Raw genomic sequence first — 22,124 nt, forward strand, 5'->3', positions numbered from 1 at the left:
CAGAATTTGGAGACTGTTATGGAAAGAGGCTGGCTGGAGAGCCCTGGAGACTCAACTCCTGGGTATTGATGCAGAACTGGTGCAGCAGGGTCAGCCAGCATGCACACTGCCCCATACCACTGTGCCTTGACTGTAACCTGGAGGAACTTCCTCCACTGGGGAGAGGTTACATTGCTCTCCATGGCCCATTTAGTCCGTGAAGCCTCTGTGGAGACCCTCAAAAAAAGGTTTCAGAGTAACAGCCGTGTTAGTCTGTATTCGTAAAAAGAAAAGGAGTACTTGTGGCACCTTAGAGACTAACCAGTTTATTTGAGCATGAGCTTTCGTGAGCTACAGCTCACTTCATCGGATGCATCCGATGAAGTGAGCTGTAGCTCACGAAAGCTCATGAAGTGAGCTGTAGCTCACGAAAGCTCATGCTCAAATAAACTGGTTAGTCTCTAAGGTGCCACAAGTACTCCTTTTCTTTCCTCAAAAAAAGGCGAGTCAGCGCTAATTATATAGGAATGGTAACAGCTGATCCACTACTAGTGCTGAGATCCTGAGGGCCCCCACTGTGAAGTGCCCTGGGAGTCTGTGTGTAAGAAATATAAGAGATTATCCAACAGCAGCCCAGCTTGCAGGACACTTAGAGGGGCCTGCACTGATACTGAGCTTCGCAGCACAGCCTCGTGATGCGTTGGTATTACATGCGTTGCCCCTTTGGCCCAAGCAGTTAGCCAGAATTCAGGGCCTTACCCGACTGCTGCTGTTAGGATGAGAAATAATCAGGTTCATGGACACGGAACGTCCACCAACGTCCCGTTTCCCTGCATGCAGTGGAAACAAACAGCAGGCAGCTTCCTTGCTCTGAAATCCCCCAGCCTGCCTCTCCAGCAAGCTCTGTGCCCAAGAAACTCTACCTCCACTTCCTCTCAGGGCCCCACTCAGAGCTGCTTCCCGCCTCCCATAAAAACAGCCTGCAGCTGTTACCCTCCCAGATCCGGGACCGTTTTAAAACTGGAGTTTTATTAAATTTAGTATCAAAAAACAAACACGCACACTTCGACGAATCCCCAGTGCTGCTGAGTCCTCCTGGAGCACACCAAAAACTCTCCTGCTGCCCCTTTGGCCTCTTCAGCAGACCTTCGGTCCTTAAAGGGACAGGGCGCAGATGCACCGAACCCTGACATGCCCTGACGAGTGCTTACACGACCAATATCCTAGCCCCAGCATTCGCAACCAAAGGAAACCCCTCAGTCCACTGAGCGCAGCACCACTGTGCACCATGACATTGCCGTGCTGAGCCCCGTCACTGTGTGTTGGCGCGAAGTTGGAGGAGGCGGACACCCCATTTTAAAGAAGCAGCAGCCCCCTTGCTTAAAGGCAGGGGGAGGGGAGGTCACAAGGGGTCACAGAACCAGCAAACGATATATATTCAAGTCGACCTGGAACACGGAAGGGTGCACATTAGGCACTGTTTTACCAAAGTTCCTGCTCCCAAATCTTGACAGACCCGCCCCGCACACACCCACACCCACACACACTTTCTTCAGACCTCTTTAAGCGCTGGCCGACCCAGTTATTCCCATTCAAATCTAGCTCTAAACTCACCCAATGTCCTGGGCTATGCAGAACCCGGCCCATCTCCAGGAACGTCAGGTAGGATTCCATGCAAGGTTGGGAATAGATGCCCTGGCAAGGCTCATTAGCACTCTGTTAGCCACCGTCCTGCTTGGTAATTAACAAAGGCTGGAGCGTAGCCTGTCTAGTGAAGATGCACTGATTGCAGAAACTCACACGGGCATTGCCACGGCCTGGGTTACACCTGTGGCAGTGCAGGCTTCCTTCTCCGCCTTCGTGCACACACAAGGCCACCCGTGTCTCTCACTGAGCGGCCGGTGTTTTAGCTGCTTTCTAAACCCCTGCCCCTAGTCCATCTTCACCAGCAAGTCCTGCTGTCGGCTAGCAGCCTAGAGACGGCCCCCAGGGGAGTCAGGCCAGGCAGCTTCTATGGTACCGTAGTTCTATGCTGCAGGCAGTACCGGGTTTACCATAGTGCCTGTGGCTCCATGGTACCAGGTCCACACTCAGAAAGGGCCCAGGTGTCCGGACGGTGGCCCTGCCTCCCCTCCCTGCACTACCTGCGCTCTGCCCCAAGGCCCCACCCACTGCTCGCTCTCTCCTCTTCACCCCCTCCCTGCTGCCTGAACCCTGCCCCTGTGGTCAGGGGCTTGGCTGGGCAGACTCTCTGGGGCCACCAGGGGTCTGCCCCACTCCCCAGCGCAGCTCCAGCTCTGGGCAGTCTCTGATTCCTGCCACCTGTGGGGCCCCGCACACCACCCCAGCCGAGCCACCTGTGGGCCCCCCACCACCACCACAGGGGCCGGGCCAGTCTTGGACAGGTGTGAGGGGAAAATGCGGGGGGCTTGGCTGGGCCCCTCCAGGGAGGCAGGTGGGTCCTGCGGGAGCCTGGCACGCAGGCCCCACTCCTGCTCTGGCCTGGCTGATTGCGCCACTTCTGAGTAGGGTTGCCAACTTTTTAATCACACAAAACCAAACACCCTAGCTCTGCCCCTTCCCCAAGACCACGCCCCCTGCCACGCCCCTTCTCTGAGGCCCTGCCCCCCACTCATTACATTCCCCCTCCCTTGGTGGCTCACTCTCCCCCACCCTCACTCACTTTCAGTGGGCTGGGGCAGGGGGCTAAGGCAGGTTCCCTGCCTGTCCTGGCTCCGCACTGCGCCCTGGAAGCAGCCAGCGGGTCCGGCTCCTAGGCAGAAGGGCCATGAGGCTCTATGCGCTGCTCTCGCCTGCAGGCACGGCCTCCGCAGCTCCCATTGGCCGATGTTTAATATATTGTGCACAGAATTTCAAAATTTTTGAGGCACAATTCCCTCAGGAATATGGAGTGGTGTGCGACTGTGATGGTGGGACTGTGAGGAGGGTGCTTGGCAGTGGGGGGGGGGGGTCTGTGGGGGGGCACTGGTCAGGCAGTGTGGTGTGCAGGGAGCTGTGTAGTTGTGGTGGGAGGCCAGTATGGGGTCTCTGGGGGGGGGGCGCACTGGGGATAGCGAGTCCAGGGCGGCGCTGGACATAGGGATCTGTAGGAGAGGTCTCTGGGCAACGGGGCGCTGGGCATAAAAGGGGAGCACTATACAAAGGGGTGGTGTGCTTCAGCGTGGGCCTACCCCTGAGGGGAAGGGGCACACTGGCAGCGCAGGGCTGGGTGGACCAGTGTGCGTCTGGCAATTGCCGGTTTGTAAACAGTCCCCTCGCTCTGGGCGGAGCAGGGCCACCCCCGGCGCACCATGCCCCATTGCCCCTGGCCGGTCCCTCGCTCCGGGGACCAACTCCCCCATCCCCCTGCGCTGTGCCCCACTGCCCCCATGGAGGCCCACAAATATGTTCGGCGCTGGGCCCACAAAAGTTTAATCTGGCCCTGGCTGCAGGTTCACAGGTATCTTAGGGAGCAGTGTCAGGAGCCAGAGAACACAGGTAAAATTCCCCTCGTGTTTTTGATTTTGCTAATGCCAAAAGCAGAGAAGGGACTTTGTGCCCCATAGCCCCATGCCCTGCTTTGGCCGCTGAATGAATGCTGCCATCAGATGATGCAGCAGGTACACAGGATCTTGGACAAGAGTCTTGGCAGGTGAAAATGCTTTTCCATTCAACCCTCACAGCTGTGTGATTGATTTTGTTTTCAGTCTCCAGCTGCCTGACCAAAAAATAGCAGCTCTACCCCCGAAAAAACATGACCCTTTAGGTACAGTCCAGGTGGCCCAGGGCTGAATTTCCAGTCTTTCTTAGAGAAGCTTTAATTTGGGGAAATTTTTGCCCTTCAGATCTGAACTTGTGAATTTGAAAAATGTCCCCCCTTTCGCCCTGGCCTCTAACCTCTGACCAGGCCCACCCCAGAGGAATCGAGACACAACTAAGCCCCAGGTTTCAGAGTAACAGCCGTGTTAGTCTGTATTCGCAAAAAGAAAAGGAGTACTCGTGGCACCTTAGAGACTAACCAATTTATTTGAGCATGAGCTTTCGTGAGCTACAGCTCACTTCATCGGATGCATACTGTGGAAACTGCAGAAGACATTATACACACAGAGACCATGAAACAATACCTCCTCCCACCCCACTCTCCTGCCGAAGCGGTTCGCTGACAGGCTGGGGTCTCACGGAGCCTGGCTCTGTTTTCCCCTCAGCAAGGACAGACACCATTGCACCTGGCCGCTGAAAATGACCATTCGGAGGTGGTTCAGTTCTTTCTGAAGCACAAGCCGGAACTGGTGACCTCTGCCAACGTGGAAGGTTCGACCTGTGCCCACATAGCTGCCTCCAAAGGCAGTGTCGCTGTGATCAAGGAGCTGCTGAAGTTCAACAAGGTGGGGGCGACCACGGCCCGCAACAAGGTGAGTCCCTGCGGCGGTGCCTCACCTTGATGTGCCTCACCTTGATTCACATTCTTGTGCCTCTCCTTGATGTGCACCTCTGTGACTGGGGGCAGAAGTCTGAGCCCTTTCCCCTTTGGGAAAGGCACTAACATTTCGCTGAGATGCTGAAGTAAAAGCATCCCTATTGTTCTATGGTCCTGTCCAGCGGGGCAGTGTCACACAGAGCTGACCTGAGAGTCTAGATCTGTGCCTGTTCTGCTATCCCTGAGGGATTAGGAAACTGGGAGTTAAATGTTAATGCAGGAGTGAGAGTGGAAAAGGGAGAACTCTCCACGGGCGGTCTGTGGGTGATTGTGAAGCTGGTGCTGGACCTGTATAGAGAGAGAGGATTGCACCTCCTCTCTCCTCTGTGTATGAGAGCTCAAGCAGTGCCCAGCTGGGACCCAGAGGATCATTCTCAGTGCCCCAGTTACGCATGCTTAAGGCTAAGATTGTATCACAGTTATTTTTAGTAAAAGTCAGGAACAGGTCACAGGCAATAAACAAAAATTAACGGAGCCTGTGACGGGGGGAGGGGGCAGGGCTAGATGGGGGGAGGAAGGGAGTCCTATGGGGAGAGGGGCCCGACAAGCCGAGCGCTCGCCATGGTTGGGAGAACAGCCCCAGCTCCAGTGGCCACAGCGGGGGGGAGAGGGCACAGCCATGGGGGGCACACAGCCCCCGTTCTGGAGCTGGCCGCAGCTGTGGGACTGGGAAGCCGCAAGGGGGCACACAGACCCACCTGTAGCTCCTGCCGAGCCTGGGACACTGCAGGGCTAGGGCACGCAGCCCCACTGCAGCATCCGCCAAGCCCGGGATGCTGCGGGCCTGGGGCGCGTGGCCCCAGCTGCAGCCTCTGGCGAGCCCGGGACACCGTGGGGCTGGGGTGTGCGGCCCTGGCTACAGCCCCCGGCAGAAGTCACGGGGCTGGGGCTGGGGCTGCAGAGTCCTGGTTCCAGCCAGCCCCAGTTGCAGGGCAGGGACACACAGTCCCATCTCCTCCTCCTCCTGAAGTCCTAGAAGTCACGGAGGTCTGTTGAAGTGACGGAATCCACGTCTGCCGTGACCTCCGTGACTAAATCCTAGCCTTACGCCTGCTGCATGGCCATGCTATCAGAGTCTTTGCTCCACGGACAGCGGGCATCCCAGGAATAGTCATCCCAAAATATGAGATGGCAGCAAAATATGAGAACACCATTACCTTACTAACTGTGCTGCCTCCGAAACGCAGAGAGCTTGTATCCGCCAAAGGAAATGGAGGATAGCTGGCAGCTTCTGGAATCAGCTCTCCCCTAGGGCAGGTGCAAAGAGGCAGACATTGCATTAGTTGCCTCTTCCAGCGTCACCACCCAGACACGAAGGAGGTGAATAACCCCAGTCACTACGCACAACGTGATACTTCACCACTTTGCTTTGATAACACGGGCCTGAACCATAAATTTTGGATCCAAATCTAACCTTCCCCAAACTTCATGAGCACTGGGGCCTGGCTTTTTGGTTTGGCCCAATATAGAGATAGGAACCAGCTGGGAAGTTCAGATCCAGCATCCCCAAAAGCATAAATAGGGGAACCCCTCTGACTTCCTGCCAGCCTCCAGGAGACACGGGGGCCTAGACAAGATCCTAAAGGGAATGTGCCTGCAGATTTTAGTAAGCACGGTTTCCCCTTCCCCTGTCTGCTGGCATTGCTACAACTGTCAGCTGGTTTTCAGTAATGCATTAGTTGCATCTGCCCCCTTGTATTTATTTAGTATGTAGCTAATGTACGTAGGGCTTTGCTTGCATGGGAGAGAATCTGCAGTGTGTCCTTTGCAGTGAGGTCGCTGGCAGATCTCTTTGAGCCCTGTTTGTCACGCCAAACAGGAGAGTGCTGAGATTTCAGTCACAGTTCCCAAGAACTTCCCCACTCCCCCAGTTTAAACACACTTGTCTGCTCCTCTACACTCTCCCTGTGGCCTGCACGAAGAATCGTAGGTTGCATCCTTAGGGCAAGTTAGCTCTGAGAAGACCCAGGCTTGAGGCATTTGGAGGAGAAGCCTGTGAGAGAGTCCCACATCGTCCTGATGCTCTGTGCCGTTGTGGTGTTATAGGCAGGGAGCTCTGGTACCTCCCTTGGCCCTTGCCTCACAATCTTACATGCTGTGATCCCTGCAAGGCGAGCCCACTGCCAGCTTGCTCTGAAGCTCAGACACTGCACATGGTTAGTTACCCACCCGCTCTGTTTTTGTGTTGCAGACAAACTACTCCACTCCTCTGCACCTGGCAGCTGCTGGGGGGCACCATGAGGTGGTGAAGGTCTTGCTGCAGACGGGAGCCTCGGCAGCGGATGAGGATGGCGTACGTACCAAGGGCTCGGCTGGGCGGCTCCCAGTTCAAAATGCAGATGGTGTGAACGCAACGGGTGCTGGCTGCCCTCTTTGGCTGACAGCTTCGGCCCTCTAGAGTCAAAAGCATGAGCTGCTGGGGGCTGTAACAACCCATTCTCCGTAATCAGCACAGAGGGGACTGGTAACACCCACTTGCCCCCGAGTGCAAATGCCCCTCCTTCATTTCAGGCTGCATGCTCAGAAGGGCATCTCTCTTTGGCAGGGAAAGGCGCATCTACAAAATTTACATTCACATCCTTGTGCCTCTCCTTGATGTGAACCTCTGTGAATGGGGGCAGGAGTCTGAGCCCTTTCCCCTTTGGGAAAGGCACTAACATTTCGCTGAGATGCTGAAGTAAAAGCATCCCTATTGTTCTTTCCATCTCCCCCCATGTCCCCCAGTTTGTCTCTTGTAGACTAGTCCCAGGATGGTGCCACGATGTGATTGTAGTGTGGTGAGTTGTTTAATTCAGGGATGAAGGGTTAAATTTCTCTGCCCCTCGCAGCAAAAGGGCAGTGATGTTTCATTTATAAAGAACCAGCCTCCTCTTTCTTCATGACTCCTCGAACAGTTCCAGGCTAAGGTAGCTCTCCATTCGGTGGCCCGTTGTCCTGAATGCCCAGCCAGCCTGTGACACCTTGAATTATACCAGCGGTTCTCAAACTATGGGTCGCGATCCCCTTTGAATGGGGTCAGCAGGGCTGGCTTAGACTTTCTTGGGCCCCGGGCTGAAGCCTGAGTCCCACTGCCCAGGTCCGAGGCCAAAGCCTGAGGGCTTCAGCCCTGGGTGGCGGGGATCACGTTGGGGCAGTGGGGTGGTGGGCAGGCTTAGGTTTTGGTCCCCCTTCCTGGGATCGTGAAGTAATTTTTGTTGTCAGAAGCAGCTTGTGAAGTTTGAGAACCCCTAAATTATACCATCATATCTTGGAGCTAGGCCGTGCTGGGAGTGTCAGAACCTCAAAGAATACGAGTAGACCCCAAGAGGCCTTTCAAAGGCTTTGTCCCTCACCCAGACTTCCTCCATTGCTGTGACAACACTCTGGGATTTTCACCCGGCCTTGCCTTCTGATGCTTTTCCTCTGCTCCTTGTTAGGAAGGAATGACGGCAATTCACCTGGCGGCCAAACATGGGCACATCAGTGTCCTGGAGGCCTTAAAAGGCAGCATCTCCTTGAGAATCACCAGCACCAAGGTGAGTGCGTGGCTGCTGGCTTTGCACAGCAGGGGCCTTGTTGCCTATGGCGTGGGTGTGGCTATGTTGTGAAAACAGCCGCTGTTTGGACACAACTCAGGTGGTGTTTGTTGTAACTGGGTCAGAGGTGAGGGTCGGGACCTAGTTGCGTGTCCAGCGGAGATAGGGCCACACAGCAAAGCAGGGAAGTGCATGGGACACATAGTTATTGGTAATGGTTAGTCCCCACTGTGCTGGACACTGTGTGTACACCTAGTGAGAGACAGTCCCTGCCCCAACGATCTTGCAAAGAGCCCAGGCAGACAGAAGGTGGGAGAAAGGAAGAATTAGTATCCCCATTGTACAGATGGGAAACTGAGGCCCAGCGAGTGCGAGTCGAGGTTTCCAAAGGTGACTAGTGATTTTGAGGGCCTCCATTTTTGGATGCCCTACAGGGGCCTAATTTTCAGAGGGTGGGTGCTCAGCACTTCCACAAAATCAGGCTTGTTTTAGGGCTCTCAAGTTGAGCACCCACTAATAGAGTGACCCAAAATTGTTAGTCCTTTTTGAAACCTCGGCCAATGGCAGAGAAGGGACTAGAACCCCATGCTCCTGGCACCCAGTCACATCCCTTAACACAGACCCTGCCTTCTATTGCTTTGTCAGGAGTCGTCTTTTCCTGATGCTGCCCAGAGCCTTGCAGCGTCAACTGTGGATGCCAAATGCAGAGGATGCTTCCTGAAACATGTATCCCCAAAAGCTCCTTCTCCTCTTCCAACTCTCTCATTCTTTCACCCCTTTCTTTGTTTTCGTTCCTGTCATTCTCATGTCTTCTGTGACCTCTCCCTTTTAACCTTCTTCCTTCCAGCTGTCAGGCATGTACTGTGCTTTGATCGGATGCTAAATGAGAGTGCTCTGGTTCATTTAAAAGAGCAAACCTCGTTTGTTTTCCCTGAACTGTGGATGTGTTTTTCTTTCCCTTCCAAGACAGGATTTACTGCCCTTCATGTGGCAGCTCATTACGGCCAGCTGGACTTCGTCCGAGACATGCTCGCCAGGGGATTGGCCACCATGCGCAGCGAGCCTCCCAAATTCACCTCCGAAGGACAGCAGGTCAAGGAGCAAGGCAGTGAGGTAATACCAGCAGCCAGCCCCAGGGAGGGATAAGGGACAAGCCGACACATGGCATCCCGAACCCACTTGTCTATTTCCATGGAACCAAATAACATGGGGGCTCATGTTACTGAACCATTTGATTTCACTGTGTGGTAGGCCCAAGTCCTCTCCTCTGTAAACAAGCTTGGCAGAGGAGTGCTCTGCTGCAGACTGAGTCCCCCTCCCGGCTGCTGCTGCTGTATCTCAGAACTGCCCGAGTAGTTTCCACATCAACTGGACTCTTACTCCCTTCCGTGCTGTGGCTTTAGCCAGTGAACCTTCTTAGTCGCACATCCTTGTGCCCTGCACGCACTCCTGGGTGGCCATGCACCTCTCTTCCATGTTACTCTGGATGGACCCCAGCCCTGGGGCAGACAGGCTGGCGAGAGCCCCCCTCCCTGCCCCCAACTCCCTGCGTCATGTCACTGCACTCTGTGTAACACAGCTGCCCTGGTTCTTCTCTCCCTTGAGCCTGTGGAGCGGGGAGAAGGGTTTACCCCTGTATTCACCCTGGGAAATCTGCCTTTGCCTCTTCCCATCTCTGCTCTCCTTGGTTAGGATTTGACTCCACAGGGAGGCTTTTCAAAGGGTCAGAAACGGGAGGCCTGGATGACAAATGGCTCCAAGGCCCTGATTGAAAGGGATGGGCTGTGCGTGGAACTTGCGCGGCGTAGAGACCCTGACACTGCAGCCCTCGGTCCCACGGCACCACTTGTTCCAGAACTGGGGGGCGGGTAGATCTGGTTGGAGCGTTCTTGCCGAAATATGCTGTTTCGGGGAAGCTGAAACATTTTGGTTTCCATGCATTTTCACCAGGAGGGTTTTGGGCTGGAGGCCAGATCTCGGGCCTGGAATTTGGGAGATCCAGATTCAAGACCCCGCTCTGTCTGATTTGGTGTTACCTGGGATGAAATTCTCTGCTCGGAATCAGGCACAGCCGGGGTGGTGCCTGGGTCTCCCACGGCAGTGTCCCAGCCACCGGGCTATAGAGTGACTCACAGTCTCATGAAAACCTTTGAAAGATTTCGGAGTTGTTCCAATGCGTAACCCAGCGTGATGGTGCATGTGGGGGAGGCTTCAGCCAGGTTGCTGACTCTGCAGGGCCTCAGGGAGGGAGGAAGGTAGATCATTATGGCCCGCCTGCAGGCGTGAGTCGCAGAAAATGGGGGAACAGCTGCTGTGGATTCTGACTTGTACGCGCTGCGGGGGGAAGTGTCTGGGAACTGTATTGCCCTCGCAGTATGCCCAGGAGTCTGGGGCATCAGAGGGGCCCTGCTGCCGTCTGTGTGATTTATCGCAGTCAGGATTCACGCCACTGCACCTGGCTGCCCAGTCGGGACACGAGAGCCTGGTCCGGCTGCTGCTCAACTACCCCGGCGTACAGGTGGATTGTCAGACCAGCCTGCAGGTAAGAGGCCAGCCATGCTCTGCGTGTTCTACTCACATGGGGGCCACCGTGCTCTGAGCTGGCTCAGCCCAGGAGAAGGCTGCAGCCTGTCATGGGGGCGCGCAGCTTTGATTTTGCAGCGTCATATCTGGGGTAACAGGCTCTCTGGGAAGCTTCCACCTCCCCCAAAACTGACACTAGCCAAGCCCTTTTGGGCAACTCTCAGGGCCTAGCTTCTCTGAGGCCAGCACTCCGGGGGCCTCGAGTGGCCGTTCTGGCTAGCATTGTACCACAACTCTGCACTGATGTGTATGATGACAACAGAGCAAGGCCACCATGAAGCATCAGCCTCTTGGGACAGTCCAAGGCCAATTCCACGACCTAACTGGGCTGCTCTCCAGCTCAGGCCAGTCCAAACCATCCGGCCACGTCATGGCCCACCTTGGTTGTTTCTGCATGAATTTAGTGCTACTACTGACCAGTGCCGGGTTGACAACCATAGAGACAGCTCTTCCCTCTGCAGAAGAGGCTGCTGCAATGCAAGCTTCGTCCACGTAGCCCTCGGACAGTGGACCCCAGCCCTCTTCTGGAGGGGTCACCTCTAGCTGTGGAGGGTAGTTCAGTCTCCCTGACCCTCGGTCCTCAGCCTCTCTCCTTGCTGTAAGAGTGATGCCTCTCGTGCCAAGTCTGACAGTGTCTTTAGGTGACATTTTTAGGTCCCATTAGTGACCTTGGAGCCATCCCGTCCCTGTGCCAAATGCTGTACAATGCTAACCAGCCCACTTGTGCTTAGGGCTCCACCCCTCTCCACCTGGCGGCCCAGCATGGTCACACCGCCGTCGTTGGGCTTCTTCTGAGCAAATCCACCTCCCAGCTGCATCTTCGAGACAAGAGAGGGCGGACATGCCTCCACCTGGCTGCAGCCAATGGCCACGTTGAGATGGTGCGGGCATTGCTGGGCCAGGGAGCGGAGATCAACGTCACTGACAAGGTACAGCAGCAGCTCGCACGGTTGGTGTTAGCCTGCTGGAACAGTGAGGGGCGGTCACACTTTCTGTGCAACCTCTTCATGGAGAGTCTCGCACCAAGCCTTGATCGTGGGCCTGTGCCATGAACAATATAGGATGCCATAGAAGGTGCTACACAATATCTCCAAACCCTACGTCCTGAATTCCATGGTTCCGAACAGCAGCATGGCTGTCTATTGACAAAAGCTGCCAGCCAAGTCAGCTGCCCATGAATTTCCAGTTTGCCCATCACCTGAAAGTTATGAAAGTTTCATGCAATTCTGGTTAAAGGTGATTCCATCCCCTCCTGCACCATTCCCTATTATGTGGCTGCCTGATGCCTGCGGTCAATGAATGCTGCGTTTTCACTGTACGTCCTTTAATTCCACAGCAAGGCTGGGGCCCATTGCACTTTGCTGCCAAATCGGGTTTCCTGGATAGTGTCCGGCTGCTAGTGGAAAGCGGTGCCACACCCACTCTCGAGTCCAAAGAGGGGAGGATACCTATCCAGTATGCAGCTGCTGAGAACCACCAAGAAGTAGTGAGCTTCCTGATGAAAAGGAACTCCACCACCTTGAAACTGATTGAGGACAGGAAGGTAGGGGAGACCCTGAGCCAAGGTGAGGTAGGGGAGGTGACGTGGGCAAGCCCTGAGCCATATGTCCTACTCTTGTTTGCAAAATCCTACCCCCAGCACCTACATTATGCCCTTATGGTGCAATAGCATGACTAGGATCCCAGTAATTTAGGTCATTGGTCGTTATAGTTATTGGTCCCATCAGTGGTAGCAATGGCTATGGGGTTCCTGGAGCTCAGAGCCATATGTTGCTGGAGACTAGAGCTAGAAAAAAATTTTCAGCCAAAACTTTTTTTTTTTTGGTGAAAAATGCAGATTTGGCAATACCAAACTGTTTCATGAATTGGTGACTCACCTAATTGTTTGGTTTTGGGGGGGAGGGGGCGGATTCCGAAAATATCAAAATGTTTCGTGTTCAAAATGAAACATTTCAATTTTTCAGTTGGAAATGACTTTTTGTTTCAAAATTTCCTTCCATTTTATTTTAAAACATTCAGAAGTGTTAAAAAAAACAGTCAAAATTGAAATGAAACATTTTGATTTTGTTGGAATGAAACATTTTGTTCAACCCAAAATGCAAATGTTGTGGACGTCTCAATGTGCAAAAATTGTCTTTTTTGGTCTGACCGGAAACTATTTGTTTTTTTAACTTTGTCAAAATTGCCAACAAACCTAAAAATCTATTATTCTCCCAGCTGTAATAGAACAAGCTTGACCAGGGGGTTGATCTGGTCAGAGACACCTCTCCTCTGTTTCCAGAAGCTGAAAAAAACATCACTGAACATTAGTTCTACACATCTAGCATTTATATGATGAGCCTTCTCCAGCCCCAGTGAAGATATGTGAATGTCCCTGGCATTTTGGAAATATTCCTCTCAAACTGGATTGTTTTTTTCCACGTTGCTATTTACTAAATCCAGAGTTTAAAGGTGTGGCCTCTGAGCACAGAATTTGGAGTTCTAATCGCAGCTCAGATGATGAATCCTTTTGTGACCTTAGGAGGTCACCTGATCTCTGCCTCAGTTTCACCATATGTAAAGCGGTGGTGCCCTACCCATGGATGTGTTGTGGTCAGTCAGTGTTTGTAAAGCATTATGCATTGTTGTTGTTACTTGCACTACAGTAGCACCTAGAGGTTCCTCATGCCAGGTGCTGAACACACATATAGGAAAAGATGGTCCCCGCACCGAAGAGCTTACATTGTAAATAGACAAAACAAAGAGTGGGGGAAAGACCGTATTGTTATACCCATTTTACAGAAGGCTTGAGACACCAGAGAGATTCAATGATTTGACCAAGGTTGTACAGCAAGCTTGTAGCAGAAGTGAGAATTGAACCCAATCTCCTGAGTACTGTCCAATGCCTTAAGCACAAGACTATCCTTCCTCTTTCTGATATTAACTAAGGGTGTTTGTTTTTCCAGTTTATCTTTGACCTTATGGTCTGTGGGAAGCTGAACAACAACAAGGCAATTGAAGAATTTGTCCTTCACTCTTCTGCTCCCCTGGACACTGCTGTCAAGCTTTCCCGGGCCTTCAACATCGCTGCCCTGAAGGAGAAGGAACGTGCCAAAGACTTGCTGACTGCTGCCAAGTACACTGAAAGCATGGCCACTGAGCTCCTGACGCTGGCTTCTGGAGGTAGAAGTGCTGGCCACCTTCTCCGCGCAGTGGATCACAGAGGCACTACCATGCTGGACTCGCTAATTGAGTGTGAACAGAAGGACGTAGTAGCGCATCCAGCAGTGCAAAAATACCTGACAGAAGTCTGGTATGGCAGCCTGAAGTGGGCCCCATGGAAGATTGCCCTCTTGTTCGTCTGCTTCCTAGCGTGCCCCCCCATGTGGCTGGTTTTCTCCCTACCCCTGAAACATAGGTTCAATAAAATTCCTATTATGAAGTTCATGAGCCACTTGGCATCTCATATCTTCCTGCTCATCCTGTTCATCCTAACCATAGTGTATCCCCCCATTAGCCCCATCTATGAAGGTCACATGGTGCCATACTGGAACGAGTGGTTGCTCTTAGCTTGGCTGCTGGGGACACTGGTCACCGAGCTCACCCATTCTGGAGAAAGGGCTGGCCTGGCTTGGATCAGAGTGTTCGTCTTGGGCTTCTCTGCCATTGCTTTCCTTTGCCATTTGCTGGCCTTGATGTTTGCTGGCACCGATCGCTTGCACTGCCTGTTTGCCAGGAACATCTTCCTAGGGGTGGCCATGACGCTCTCCTTTGTGCAGTTCCTGGAGTTCCTCACCTTCCACCACCTCTTTGGCCCTTGGGCCGTCATAATCAGGAACCTCATGAAGGATCTCACCAGGTTCGCGGTCATCCTGGGCTTGTTTCACATAGCCTTCACCATGCAGCTGTCATCTGTCTACCAGCCAGTCTACCCTGAACCAAAGACCAACCTCTCAGCTGCTGGTGGGAACGCGACTGTGAGCACCGTTATCCAGGACCCCGTTGTCATTATGGTCACATTATTCTTCTCCGTGTTTGGCCTCGTTGACCCCGAGTCCCTGCCCTCACTCACCAGAACTCCCCAGTTCACTTTTGTCATCATCCGCTTTGTGTTTGGGGTTTACCTGATCGTGACCTTGATTGTGCTGATCAACCTGCTGATCGCCATGATGAGTGACACCTACCAGAGGATACAAGCCCAGTCTGACACAGAGTGGAAGTTTGGCAGGGCCATGCTCATTAGGGACATGACTAGGAAGTCTGGAACACCTTCCCCCTTTAACCTCTTCACAAATCTTCTCTATTACATCAAAATACTTTGCAAACACAAAGGTACAACTGCTAATTTATATGTAGATTTGTGTGTCAGAATGTTTTTATTTTGCAGTCCTGGAAATGTTCCCAAAGCCGATTGAAGAAATGAAATGAAATGGTTGAATGTCGGCAGCTGTAAGAGTTTTTAGGGAGACCTTGGAAAGTGGGAGCATGTCAGATGCCTGGATTTATTTAAGGTCCTCACCAGGGGGCAGTATGTGCTGCATCAGGCACCACACTCATGGCTTCATTTTGCACTCACTTACAGTCAAGCAACTCTATTGAGGCAGAAAGTAGAACATGAGCCCATGGTTCTCTCTGTTGCTTACATTACAGACTAGAGTTGGGAGGGAACTCGATTTTTCAATATGTGGGAAATTCTGTGAGTTTGAAAAAAAAATTCCATTCCAAAATGGGAACAAAAACGAAATAATTCAAAATTTTCCAGAAAACAAAATTCTGGAAAAAGAAATTCATTTCAGGTGAATCAAAGCGTTTCATTCCAATTTTGACATTTCTTACACTATAAAATAAATTTCTAAATGAAAAGTCATTTCAAAACAAAAAATGTAAACGTTCCATTAAGCAGTGTCAGAATGGAATATTTCAACCTAAATCCAAATCCTTTTTTTTTTCTTCCCCAAAACTAAACTGCATCAAAATTGATACGCTTAGGGCGAAATATTTCACTTTCAACAAATCGATATTTTCCAGCCGAAAAAGGTTGCATCAGAAAATTTCCAACCAGTTTATTACAGACCAAATACCCTCCATATGAACCAACAGTGGACATCTAGCTGGAGGCCACAGAACCTCGATATTTCTGATCCAGCTCACAGGATTGTGCATGTTACTACAGTGCATAGTAATGTTACACCATTGTACTACATTCCAAGCAATGCATCAAAGCACTTTCCACTCATCTGCACCTAAATGTGGGCTAGTAGTGTGCAATATAGAGGTTTTGGGTACATAGGCAATGATCGCCTCCAACAAAAAGATCTTGCCAATGAAGACAGATGGCTCTCTCTGTTAGACCCAGGCAACCCCTGGTCCAGGCATATCATTTTCAAGGTGGCAAGGTGGGCAGTTAGTCCCTCAGACCTTGGTTCGCCTCTCCTCCCAAATTCACGGGTATATCTGCTCCACTCGCCCAGCCCATATTATCATAGATAATGTTCTGTATGCTGACACAACTTTGCCCTCCGCCCCCAAATTTTTCTGAAATGACACCCCTGCCCTGGACATCAGCGGGGCTAGATGGGTGGTAGGGTAAGTGCAGGAAGAATGTCTCCAAGTCAAATGGAAACTGTTACTTTCCAGGAAAGGAGGATGAAACTTGGGGCCTAAGAGTTTTCTGAAGTATGTCCTCTTAAAGAGACACAGCTCCATTCCTTCTCACAGACATACAAGAGAATGGGGTATAAGTGCCCTCACATGACCTGAAGCTGCTATATTACATCTCCAGAGAGATCAGTTTTAATTTATTTTAAAATAAAGGGTTGGGGGGGGTTATACGTTTTTATTCCACTGACGCCCATTACATTGGGAATGTTTCAGAAAACATGGTGTAATTACAGTGGTGGGTTTTTCATATACCTTTCCTACATGAATGTTACATGGACAGCTGCAACTCCCCCTTATCCCCAAACCAGAACCAAGCATGCATCATTTAACCAAGTAGCTAATAAACATAATAGTATTTTATTTCCCAAGTTGCTCTGGAAACAGGATATATAACTGTAATCCCAGATAAAAAGGATATCAAACTGGAGTTAAGGTTGAGCACGTGTTAGTAATTTAAGGGTAATTACAGGGGGAAAAACCAAGCATTACCGATCCAGGAAATTCAGTTAAGGTTAAATTTAAAAGAAATCCAGTCATGTTAAGGAATGCCAATGCACAGTTAAGGCACCCGGACAATGTTAACTCTGCCCTGTAGTGACACGGTGGAATAACCATACAATTAGGATTAGTGCATAATAGTGTCATAGAACAAATTAAACTGATTTCTAAGGCTACATTGGACTCTTCCACTTTTTTTCCTCATGATGCCACTAGAAGGCAGAACTAAGAAACTAACAGCTATAGTAAATACAAACAAAAACGCCTTAGAAAAAGAACATGTAGGCTGTGGATTTGTTTTGCAGTAAGAAGTTATATTGCTTGACACATTAAAATCTAAACTGGACTAGGCACTTGAAAATGAACAGTTAGAGACAATCCTGCACTGCTCCTGCAGAGGTACGTGAATAAAATGAGCTAATAAATCTTTCCCATCTCCAATTTCTGTGGTTCTATGAGAAATGTAATCCCAGGAGACTGAGGGCCTGATCCTGAGAAGTGAAGTCAATGGACAAGACTTCACCCTAGGCAGACCTACTATAAATAGGTTTGTGTCAGGGCCGTTTACTGGCATTGGCTCTGTTCTGAGTCATTTCAGACCCTCTTGGCATTTGAAGTTGTGATTTTCCAGCGAATTATGGATTGCGTTCCCTTCCATGTTTTCCCCAGTTGTCTGATTCAGATATGTGGCTCAATGCGTAGTACTTCGGGGCTGGCAGAGGAACAATGTCCTACAGAGAGGAGCAAACATCTGAAAAAATATTCTGCTCAAATGAAAATCAAACTTCTTTGTGTTCACTCGCTCACTATGTTTAAATTGCGTGAGTGTACCCAGAGAGTGTATTCATGGCGGGAAAGGTGGTGTGACAACAAATGTTAAGTGAATATGAGAAAATATTTTTGGAGAGTGAATTTTGCAACCACAATTCTGTGTTACACTCATCCTGGCAGAGATCAGAAGCATTGCTGTGTGACCTGTCTAAGCTAACCAGATATCAAACTGCTGCAGGCCAAGAATTATTCACCAAAACTAGTTGACAAATAATATCTAATAATGATTTAATTCAAGAAAATTGTAAGCTGCTAGTGGGCAACTTGCAAATGGAAAAGGAGGCTAAAATCAGTGAATGTATTATTTGCTATGCATTTGTCAGCTCTTACTTCGGGGTGTTAGCACAGGGCTTGCTAAATTGGGAAAGATGTTGGACAATTTTTTTATTTTTTCATTAAAAATGGCTTTTTTGTCAATCTGGAAATTTCTATGACAAATCAGAGAATCCGAGAGTATCAGGGTTGGAAGGGACCTCAGGAGGTCATCTAGTCCAACCCCCTGCTCAAAGCAAAAAAAAAAATTTTTTGACAAAAAAAAACAAAACAGGATTTTTTAATGAAAAGCCAAAATCCCCCAAATTTAAAAAAATCGAGGGATTTGGTAACTGAGAACCAAAAAAAGTTTCAAGTCAGTCAGATGAAAATTTTCAGTAAAACCAACTATTTTTCCCTGCCTCCCTGAAATTTTTCAGTTTTTGAAAACTGTAAATGTTGAGGAGTTTTAACAAACAAAAAAGCCCAACCAACTCAAAACACTGACAAAAATTGTTTTTCCTTTAAATTTCATCCAAAACAATTTTTTTTTCTGAGAGGGCATTTCCCAAAAAGCTCTGTGAAATTTACAAACTTGGGTCCCTAAAGGTGGCCTCCTAAAAATCCACATTTAGAGACCCAAATATAAGCTTCTCTTTAGGAGCCTAAATGCGTATTCATGAGCTGAACTGTTGGCACTATGGCGTGAAAATGTTGTCCAATGATTACGGTAATCCTCAGGTGTTATCTGACTGTTTTTCAGGGCCAGAAATTAAAGATGCATAATGATTTTCTGTTTTGGGGTCAAGGAGAGGGGTAAACCAATCATTCTACTCCTGAGTGTTGGCGATCTTTCCAATATGACCCAGTATGCCAACGCCGCAGCTGGGGACATACAGTGAAAAAATAAGTTGAAAATAATCAGTAATAACTATTTGGATCCAATAATTAATATTACTCAAGATAACTTGAACAATCCTCTGCACAAATTGACCTGAGGCCCTGCCATTGCTGAGATATTTCCAATCTCATCTAAACCAAGCAGCACAGAAATCTCATTGGAGACCCTAGTCTTTGGAGATGTCCACACTCAGAAAACTCATGTAAGCCTTGAATGAATATCCAAACTTTCGGACTCTTACCTGAACCTCTGATATGTCCAAGGGTTGTCTGTCACTAATTTCCTGTGTGAAGATGGGAGGGGGGGTTTATTGGTATAAACTATCTGTATCTCATGCACCAGCTAGCACAATTGTGTCAAAAACAGAATAATAAGACAAGCGTGGGAAAATGTGAAGATAAATCCCCATTGTAGAGGTTAAGGTCATGTTTGTACACAGTCCTACTCATCTGAGCTTCTGTGCTCCTCCAAGGTAAGCTGTGCTCCACTGAACGGAGGGACCTGATAAACGAAGAGGAAGACCTGGACAGCACTTCCGACACACGATCCATCAATATGCTGGCTCACACGTCCATGGGTTGGATTAGGGTTGCTGCCAAGAGGATGACACAAGTATCACCAGAAGGTACTGACCCTTTCCTGAGCCATACGCTGGAAATCCACAGTAGACCGCCAGAAGGGGACCAAATTACATAGGGTGCCCCAGTAGGGTGCACCTCTGAGACTGAGCAAAGGAAAACATAGGATGAATATTAGGGGAAGGGGAGTCCTAATCAGGAGAGCTATTTGATAATGGAATGGAACGAAGACCCCATTGCTGGAGGGTACAATGCAGGGAACAATCCTCCACTGGATGATTTAGACACCCTAATGGGTCTTTTCCATCTCCTTGATTCTAAATCTTTCCCTAGGAAAGGTGAAGAGTTGATCTTTAATGTAGCTGTTGTTTTTTCTCTGTACTGCTGGGATCCTCAGACTGTGTGGTTGGGCTGTTGCCATATGTCTCACTTCTGTTATTTCTGTACAGAGTCAGTACTGTCGGTGCAAATAGCCTTTTCCTCTGCAGCTCTTGCCTTCCGGTATCCTGCAATTGCCTTCCTATATCTCTCCACCACACTGATTCTCGGTATTGGTTCTTGTAGCTGGAAGAGTCTCTCTTCCTCCCTTATCTACACATCTGAATTTTTTTGTCCCCCTTTGCTGTCCTTTGTTGTTCCACTTCCTAAGAGTATTATCCATTTTGGGAAATATTGTGGCTGAAAGGTGCTCTGCAGAATGAACTTCTGCATGTGCTACCATATCTAGGCACAACAGAGCGCACGAGGGATGGAGTCATTACTCTGCCTGTCTTTGCTTTAACGCTGTTGGTTCAGACACTTAGGAGTCAGTTTTCAAAGCAGTGGGAGGGAGGGGGGCTTCAGCCAGCGCTGGTTATGTTTTGTCTGGAGAGGCCAAACTGTACATCAGTGTAACACAACATTCCACTAACACGACTCTCCACGAAGATTCCTCCTCCCGCTCCGCTGTTATCTAGCTTGCTTGGAACTTACGGTGCTGTTGGAGGCAGCTGGAAGGGAGGTTCCTTTTTGGTAGGTTAGGCCAGCCCTGTGAGTTTGAAGAGAGGAAACCAGATACTGGCAAATCGGATAAACGCAGTGGAATTCCCTGGCACAGTCAGAATGAATTCTGGGGGGCAGAAGGGACGCATCGTTGGTGAAAGGGAGCCGCCTCCTCTTTCATTGCCTTAGCAGTAGAAGAGTAGAGGATGGGGTGGTTCCATCACTCCCTCCTGCCTCTCTCAATGTGCACTCGCCAGGAATGGGTTCAGTATGAACGAGTGCCTCCTACCTCAGCTGCAGGGCCACTCTGAGCCCGCTCAGTCACCGAGCCAGAGGTGGGATGGGACGGATTCTGCATGCTTCACAGAGGAAGATTAGAAACTCATTTATTCTTGATTCATATTTGTTTCCTATGAGCTGCTGCCTCTGCATCACCAGACTGGACTGAGACCAACTTAATTTGCATAGCCACTGACAGCTTTCATACAGAAGCTTTCAGTCTGATACAAGCTGGATTTGAACCCATCAACTAGTGGTGAAAGGCTCTATCTCCCTTTACCAAGCCACTGCTCCCTCAATAGTGCACGTCTGAAGGCAGAATCTTTTCCGTAAGCAATCCCATTAAATCAGATGCAATCATTTCATTAACTACAGAAAATTAATATCAAATCTATAATACAACACATCACACAACTAACCCTAAGTAACATATTTCATTGGGTAATTTAGTAATTTATATAAGTTTCTTTCCTTAATCAGGAGAAACTATGAGTTTAAGAACTCAGTAATCTCAGCAGCTCCAAATAATATCAGACAATATATTTTAAGACACTGCGTTTGTGAGGGTCCGTAAACAAACACATGCAGACACCACAATTGCCAACTAACCTGCACAGCCCCAGGCTCGAACTCTACATCTTTGCTCCAAAAGCAGACCTCCACCACGTGAACAAAATGGGAATTCCCATTACCTTTACAGCGGTATTGTGAGATAGACTCTTTTTAGTCCTCCAACCACCAGGAGGCAATATAATCACAAACACTTGAGCAGGTCTGATTTCATCCAGGAGAGGGCAATGGGGTCTGACACTTACACTGAACCAACTCCGCCTGTTAGAGGGACTCCAAAAAAAGGAGCCTTGGTGCATGGATGGGGACTTTCTCCTCTTGACTTGTTAGCCATCTCTTGTTCTCTCCGTAGGTGGGCACATTCGAAGCACTCTGCCAGCAAGGCCGCTGCACATTGAGGGGGCAATAGACTGGCACAGCGTGGCTCTCCGCTATTACTCCTTGAAAGGGCGGATGGACAGAGCACTGTTCGAGAGGGAATTGTCCAGGCACCATGAGGAGAAGAGAGGTGTGCAGCCCATCCATCTGCTCATGAACGGCCAGGATGTGTGCAGGGTCTAGCCTGTTTGCACCCAGCTCCCCAGTACCAGCGATTGCCGTGACGTGGGTCCCCTTTGGGCTGCCTGAATGCAGTAGGGCGTGAACGGCGACGTGTTGTATGGCCAAACGGAATGCAATAAAGATAATTTTCTGTGTTCCCTCCATGTCCAAGTCCGTTGGGTTTTTTGTACTCATGGATCCTCCCTCTCGGGCCTGCTCCTGAGAGGCGCTGAGCGTCTCCGCCAAGATACATCTGGCTGGAGCCCAGCACCGAGGGACTCAGCACTTCAGAGGATTGGAACCTAATATGGGAATTCTGGCTGGTCAGGCACGACCTCCTCCAGCACCCAAAGGAGGTGCTGGTCATGCTACATGCCCTCGAGAAGGGAGTTTCCCCTGAAGGTTCGGATTTGGCTTTTGGTTTCTCCCTGTCTCAGTTTTACTGTGCCTATTCCACAGGTGGTGGAGGGAATCGCTGGGCTGTGGAGACAGCAATCGGA

At 50.0% G+C, this 22,124-nt stretch overlaps 1 protein-coding gene across 7 annotated transcripts in view; it reads left to right on the plus strand.

Annotated features, from left to right (window-relative positions):
- The window catches only part of LOC102945058 (serine/threonine-protein phosphatase 6 regulatory ankyrin repeat subunit B), a 78,086-nt gene extending 56,298 nt beyond the window's left edge, over window positions 1–21,788 (plus strand). For 4 of the 7 annotated variants that reach the window (XM_037891930.2, XM_037891931.2, XM_037891927.2 and 1 more), the window contains 10 exons: window positions 4,185–4,391; window positions 6,648–6,749; window positions 7,873–7,971; window positions 8,938–9,084; window positions 10,346–10,513; window positions 11,286–11,483; window positions 11,891–12,097; window positions 13,500–14,865; window positions 19,149–19,301; window positions 21,437–21,788. In XM_037891930.2, coding sequence (XP_037747858.1) covers window positions 4,185–4,391; window positions 6,648–6,749; window positions 7,873–7,971; window positions 8,938–9,084; window positions 10,346–10,513; window positions 11,286–11,483; window positions 11,891–12,097; window positions 13,500–14,865; window positions 19,149–19,301; window positions 21,437–21,645 — 2,856 coding nt within the window. In that variant the 3' untranslated portion in view covers window positions 21,646–21,788. The remainder of the gene's footprint in view (window positions 1–4,184; window positions 4,392–6,647; window positions 6,750–7,872; window positions 7,972–8,937; window positions 9,085–10,345; window positions 10,514–11,285; window positions 11,484–11,890; window positions 12,098–13,499; window positions 14,866–19,148; window positions 19,302–21,436) is intronic. The other 3 variants (XM_037891928.2, XM_043539023.1, XM_043539024.1) reach the window with 1 other exon arrangement.
- The last annotated feature ends 336 nt before the right edge of the window (window positions 21,789–22,124 follow it).

The sequence above is a fragment of the Chelonia mydas genome, chromosome 2 (assembly GCF_015237465.2).
Source record: "Chelonia mydas isolate rCheMyd1 chromosome 2, rCheMyd1.pri.v2, whole genome shotgun sequence".
NCBI lineage: Eukaryota > Metazoa > Chordata > Testudines > Cheloniidae > Chelonia > Chelonia mydas.